General features: G+C 42.4%; 1 protein-coding gene across 1 annotated transcript; it reads right to left on the reverse strand.

The window, feature by feature from the left end:
* Positions 1-717: 717 nt before the first annotated feature.
* Positions 718-2,956, reverse strand: LOC109872285 (forkhead box C1-A). Its single transcript, XM_020463469.2, has one exon. The coding sequence runs from the start codon at positions 2,594-2,596 to the stop codon at positions 1,169-1,171; it is 1,428 nt and encodes a 475-aa protein (XP_020319058.1). The 5' UTR covers positions 2,597-2,956; the 3' UTR covers positions 718-1,168.
* Positions 2,957-6,810: the final 3,854 nt, after the last annotated feature.

The following is a 6,810-nucleotide window of genomic DNA, read 5'->3' on the forward strand; positions in this document are numbered from 1 at the left end:
TGACTGTAAACACACGTGGCTATTCAAAACAAGTCAGTTTTGCTGTGTGGACTACTAGCCTGCATCGATGAACTGTTATGAGGCCAGAGGGCCCCAGGTCAAGATGTTGACAGATCGTCCGTGTCTGACAAGAGAAGAGCTGTGTCACTTTAAATATGAAGCAAAACAATCACCTAAATACACTGCCACTTCAAGTCATCATCAACACATACGATAAATATGTCTGTTTTTTTATACAGTTGACATCTTGGATCATTTTTACGCATATAACATACAATTGGTTTTTGGTCATCATAACAAAAACGGACCAGATCGAGTTGCATTGAAATTCAAAGTTTTGGAAATAAATGTTTTCCTATTCTAGAAAGATTCCATGTTAATTTGGGTAATTATTAATTATTTCATTCGACCTCGATTTTGTTGACAAGCCTAAACGAACTGACCAAACTCCGTGATTACAATTATACATTTTCTGTGAAAATGTATAGTGAGAATGGTAACCTAACCTGTCAAAAAAAAAGGCTGTGATTTAAATTCAGATTTATCAATCGCTGCCAGTGATCGATCCCACGTCGATAGGTTTGAAACAGGGTGCAAAATAGCTTACAGCTTGAAAGTCTGTGAGAAATAAGGTCTGGTTAAATTACACAAACGGTCAAAAAAATATCAGTGTTGAGAATGCCATATAGTCTATAAGAAATCAGGCGTAGCTTTAACTCAAATAAAATGGCAATTTATTAAACAAACAATGCAATTCCTTCAGAATACTTTTCAACAAAAGAAGAAACTTTGAAAGAGTAGGACGATATACAAGTTCCGCTTTTTATAATGGAACATATTTGGACAATTAAGGCATTTCAATTTAGAAACACTTTTTGGTGTTTGGTCCATAATTTCCGGCAGTTTAGAAATAAATTACTATATGCAATTTACACGTAATAATATGTCCATGAAAGACTGGCATATTCTTATCTTTAAAACATGTCACAAAAGCGAGAAGAGACTTACGTGTTATTAGCCGTAACACTGTTCTTTACAAACCAAGATCATGTCTTTTTTTAATCTGTCCATTATTTGTGTTCTGTTTCGTTTTAGTCCATCGTCGTGGCAGGTGGTGGGTAACACATATTTTTATGAAGAAGATCAATACGATGAAAACCTAATTTGGTCAGAACTTGCTGCAGTCATACACGAAAGCTCCTGAAGTGCGGTAGATGGATTGGCTAGGGGGAAATGACATTTGACAGCTGTTATTCCCGTTCACAGGAGAATTATTCAAGCCAATTCTTTGAGATTCGAACATCTCGCGCACGGAGTGGAAGTTCTGCTGCTGGGCGGGGTAGGTCGCCCCGATGTGGCCCAGGTCCCCGGCCTGGTTGAGGTACCATGAGGGAAGCCGCCCTTGGTGGGGATGGTGGCCCTCCTGCCCAGTGTTTAGATTGCCGTGGGCCAGAGGGGAGGAGGTGGTCGTGATGGAGTAATCTGGCAACGTTTCATCCACGGTGGTAGTCGGAGCTAGGTGGCTAGATCTATCCCCGGCGTATAAACTCATGGCTTGCATATTACAATGGTAGCTAGCATTCGAGGTAGTGGAGATAGAGTTTTGGTTACAGGGTGAGCTATAGACTGACGTCTGGTTCGGTGAATAGTTTAGGGACAAAGACGGTGTTATACCTGTCCTGGACGAGGCGATGAGGGACGGGGCAAGCTCTGTGGCATCTTGTGGGGACCCCCGGAGGGAAGTCATGATGTTGTCCACACTGAAGCCTTGGGCCTGGCTGTGCTGGTGGTGCTGCTGCTGCTGCTCGGAGCTCTCCATGCCGATGGACCTGTTGGACGGGATGCTGTGGGGGCTGCCGTTGCTGGACATGCTGCTGCTGCTGCTGTCGGGACTCTCGACTTTGGGCACAGTGCTCAGGGAGGGCGAGGCGGCCTGTGGGGGTGTCGCGTTACCGTTCTCGGTCTTAATATCCTGGATCCGGACTGGCTGGGAGCCCTGCACGGGCTGTTCCGCGTCCCGGCCCTGTCTAGACGGCGTCTCCTTAGCACCCCGGTCATCCTTGTCTTTCATTGCGTCTTTCTTCTTGAACCGTCGCCTCCTCCTCAAGAAGCTGCCGTTCTCGAACATGTTGTATGAGTCCGGGTCCAGGGTCCAGTAGCTCCCCTTGCCAGGCTTTTTGTCATCACGGGGAACTTTGACAAAACACTCATTGAGAGAGAGATTGTGCCTGATGCTGTTCTGCCAGCCCTGTTTGTTGTCTCGGTAGAACGGGAACCTCTCCATGATAAACTGATAAATCCCGTTCAGGGTCACCTTCTTGTCAGGCGAGTTCTGGATAGCCATAGTAATGAGCGCAATGTAACTGTACGGGGGTTTCACCATATCCTTCGGCTGGGGCTGCGGGGTATACGGTCCATAGGCTCGCGCCATGCTGGCCGGGTACTGGTCGTGGGCCGCGTGAGAGTACATACTCATAGGGGCCGGCATCCCGGTGTATCCTCCACCGGCGGCGGCCCGGTAGTAGCTTTGGTCGCTACTAATGTAAGGCACGACGCCCAGAGAGTTGGGGCTCGAGACGGAGTAGCGCGCCTGCATGTCTTCTCCCCACAGCTCAACTATGCTCCTGCCTAAAACGAACTTCCCAAAGTATGCAGACGGAGAGCTCCACTTTTTCTTTCTGAAAAGTTGAGGCGCTCAAAGCAGGAGTTCCTGTCTTGTCACTTGACAAATAATACTATCAGGAATGCACTGTACCAGGTCTTAATAGGGTTTAAGCGGTTTCCATCTCAGTGTGCTGAGGCGCGCATTGAAAAACGTATGAACTTTGGGCATCCCGTCACTACAGAATACTTTTGCGCTGTTAACTTCTTTCCCCCTTTTTGCTGCCAGTATGCTCCTCCCAAAGAGAATCCGAGCTGTCCAATTGTAGGTCAGGCAGTGCAGAGTGAGCAGCAAATGGATTGAGCTCCTGGCCACACACACGTCTTTAGAAAAACGAGAGGAGGGGTAACTCCCAGCCCACTCCGACAAAAGACTGGACTTCAGCAGTGAGCACGCTGCTTGCCCACGTACAAAATCAGATTATGGACTAGATTTAGTTATTGCAGAATATTACCATTCACGAGCAAACACATTGTTGAGACCACCAGGTGGAATGATACATAATAAATAGCAATGTATTTTGTAAATTAATTAACTACTGTATGGGATTATAGGCCTAGATTTTTATTTAAGCATGCTAATGTGATATTAATGATAAGGACAGTTGGCGATTGTGTGAACCATAGAGATCCTATTCAATTCCTTATTCTATGGTGTGACCTTAATTAACACATGAATTACTAGGCTATTGCAATAATGTTTCGAAAGAGTTTTCACTTAGAATGTGACATTGTGATATTCATTACGAAATCAATGGAGAACAAACACTCCATCATCTCCGTTTGAGTGAATCACTCCATTAAAATCTCCAGCCGCACATCTGTTTTCAAATATGCAATAAATACGAGTTACGAGGAGGAAATAATCCCCAATGTTTGCCTCCTGCTGTTTAGCATCTTATTGCGATGCTTAATAATATAGTTAGTTAAAAGTCTCAATCAACACGCGTGGTCGGATCAAAGCGCTCCTCCTTCCGTTCAGTGGGCGGTATGTGAGATCTCATTACGGCAGAATTAAAGCTAGTTTGGCCGGAGAAAGGGTCAAGTTGCGAAGGTTTGCTCTAAGTGAGAAGCAGATTGAACAGAAGAACCAAATGGTGTGACCAGACAGCTAATTGTGTCATTCTTGTGGTCAAAATGTGTGAATATTAAACGGAATAAGGGCATTGTCACGTAGGCTAGACAAGATAAACTATATAGGGCATACCGTGCGTTTTTGTTGCACGGGAAAGCTCCTATATACTTGCTCAGTGAATACATAATTGATTAAATTCAGACAGATTGTATCAAGTTGAAGGTGTCTAACAAGCTTCAGATCCCTTGGATCGTATTGATCTATTCCCTATATAACCTTCAAACTTCTTACCATCTCTATATTATAGGCGGATAAACATGGACACCACGCAGCCCAGCCTCACCACGATATTCCGTTTTAAAATGTTTTTTTTTTAAAGAGGATCAATTGTATTACTAAAACAAAACATTTTCAACCAAAATGATCTCAGGGAGACACTATTCAAACATTTTAAAAACACACCATCAATGTTTATGGACGACCAGGTTTAAATTATATCGAAACAATTACAGTCATTCTATATAGGCCTAAGTTATATTATCGTTTTGATATTTATTTAGCCTAGTATTTCTTCAGGCATACCTAGCAATTTTGAATTAATAAAGTAGGCCTATTTACAAGAGGTATTAGCCCCTCAGCAAGAATAGTAAAAAATTTTTTTTAAATCCTGATATATTTCATGCAATTAATGGAATCCATTGTTCTTAAAATGTGCCTAAATACAAATGCAAGCAACACAAACTTTTATGGGAGCGTAACTGATATGAAATGCCTTTGGCTATTACAAAGGCGATAAATAAAAAAATGGTGTATGAATACGATGCTCCCCAACAGATTCTCTTTTTCCAAACTTTTAGAGAATATACAGAAGAGGCAAAAATATGAACTTGTCATTAATTGATCCTTTGTCGCTAAGTTGGTAGAACATGGCGCTTGAAACGCCAGAGTAGTGGTTTGATTCCCGGGACCACTCATACCTAAATTGTATACACGTATGTCGCTTTGGATAAAAGCGTCTGCTAAATGGCCTTGTGAGGCACAATAACGCACTAATCTCTTACAGGTCGTATTGATTAAATGGCCGTCCACTGGCCTGGTGCTCCGCCGGTTTCTCCTTACTGGGACCCGGGCATGAACTTTTCCACTGCCCCGAGCTGTTTACACAATTCACAACGTGCCTCTTACTTAAAACCCCATGCCTCTGCCCACCCAATCCCCGATTCCTCTCTGTATTAACGGTAAACGACGACCATTATCAGTGAACATAAATGAAAGTGCAATAAAGTCAATAAGTAATAGGTATGATTTATTATTATTATTATTATTATTATTATTATTATTATATACAGTGACTTCTGTAAATGACAGCAACTAGTAGGCCAAGGCTATATGTTCTTTATTTTTTATACGCCGATCACTGAAGGCATTAGCCTGAAATCATGTAGAAGTACAGTTATCGACTAAATATACGTAAATATGTTTTAACTAAATAAAACATATTATAAAGAAGCTCAACATGTTTGAAGCCTTACTGGGACTGTACAGTAAATCCCTACAACCTTGCGCGTCATCAATCTAGTTTCGTTGTGTCATGGTCTTTTGTGGTGTATTTTTGTTTTGTTTTATATCGACTACCCGAAAAGTAATGGGGAAAAGTCCCCCATGTAAATATAATTCATATACAAAGGACCCACGTCGGTCATTTCCAGATAAGATCGAATAGACCATAGACATATTTGAATCCCTGGAGATTACAGCACAAAGAAAGGAGAATACGGTAAATAACGCGACGATAAAAGTTACTATCTCAAAATAAAAACATCTGTTAATAAACTGTTAATGAACAATGCAGAAAGAGCGAGAGAGATTTATTGGCCCCACGTACCAACTGCAGTACGGGGAAGGATGGGACTAATTGTGCTTGATGAAATTAGTTTCAGCGACCACATGTGGACTTAGCGCCCCCTGGCGATCAGTATGGCACCTATCAATCAGATAGGTCTAAGTATTTGCCCATTTTAGTTTATTGTTAAAAGCGGATAGTTCTGATCCTGTTTACTATTTCAGACCCGATCATGCCCTGCTTTCCAAGAAAGGTTTTCTATTAACCTTTGTCCCTTACTATCACAGGTTCTGCTAGCCCATGATCATGGCGTTCAGTTCCATTACATGACACATAAGAGTCATTGGACAAAGGCAGTGTTTTGCTAAGATCCTCACCGCTCAGTCTGAACATTAACACGCATCGCTCCTGGTATGGATTTGGAAGCATAAGGACCTTATCTTTCACATCAGCGGTTAAATGGTTGATTTGACACACACCTTGATAGTGTCATGGTTAGTGTTCCCACATGACCATATCGCCATGTTCCAGCACTTGTTTGCGGATAACAGACGGAAAACAAGAGGTGACCAAATCAAATCAAAGTTAATTTGTCACGTGCGACAAATACAACAGGTGTAAACCTTACAGTGAAATGCTTACTTACAGGCTCTAACCAATGGTGCGAGAAAAAAAAGGTATGTGTGTGTGTGTGTGTGTGTGTGTGTAGGTAAGTAAAGAAATAAAACAACAGTAAAAAGACATTTAAAGAAAGAGTAGCAAGGCTATATACAGATACCTGTTAGTCAGGCTTATTGAGGTAGTATGTACATGTAGGTATCGTTAAAGTGACTATGCATATATGATGAACAGAGAGTAGCAGTAGCATAAAAGAGGGGTTTGCGGATGGTGTGTGGCGGGTCACAATGCAGATAGCCTGGTTAGCCAATGTGTGGGAGCACTGGTTGGTCGGCCCAATTGAGGTAGTATGTACGAATGAATAGTTAAAGTGACTATTCATATATGATAAACAGAGAGTAGCAGCGTAAAAAGAGGGGTTGGGGGACACACACAATGCAAATAGTCCAGGTAACCATTTGATTACCTGTTCAGAAGTTTTATGGCTTGGGGGTAAAAACTGTTGAGAAGCCATTTTATCCTAGACTTGGCACACCGGAACCGCTTGCCATGCAGTAGTAGAGAGAACAGTCTATGACTGGGGTGGCTGGGGTCTTTGACAATTTTTAGGTTC

The sequence above is a fragment of the Oncorhynchus kisutch genome, linkage group LG27, assembly GCF_002021735.2.
Source record: "Oncorhynchus kisutch isolate 150728-3 linkage group LG27, Okis_V2, whole genome shotgun sequence".
Lineage (NCBI taxonomy): Eukaryota > Metazoa > Chordata > Actinopteri > Salmoniformes > Salmonidae > Oncorhynchus > Oncorhynchus kisutch.

Excerpts from the sequence above, each read along its gene's own strand:
- LOC109872285 (XM_020463469.2), bottom strand. The coding sequence starts at position 2,596 with ATGCAGGCGCGCTACTCCGTCTCGAGCCCCAACTCTCTGGGCGTCGTG.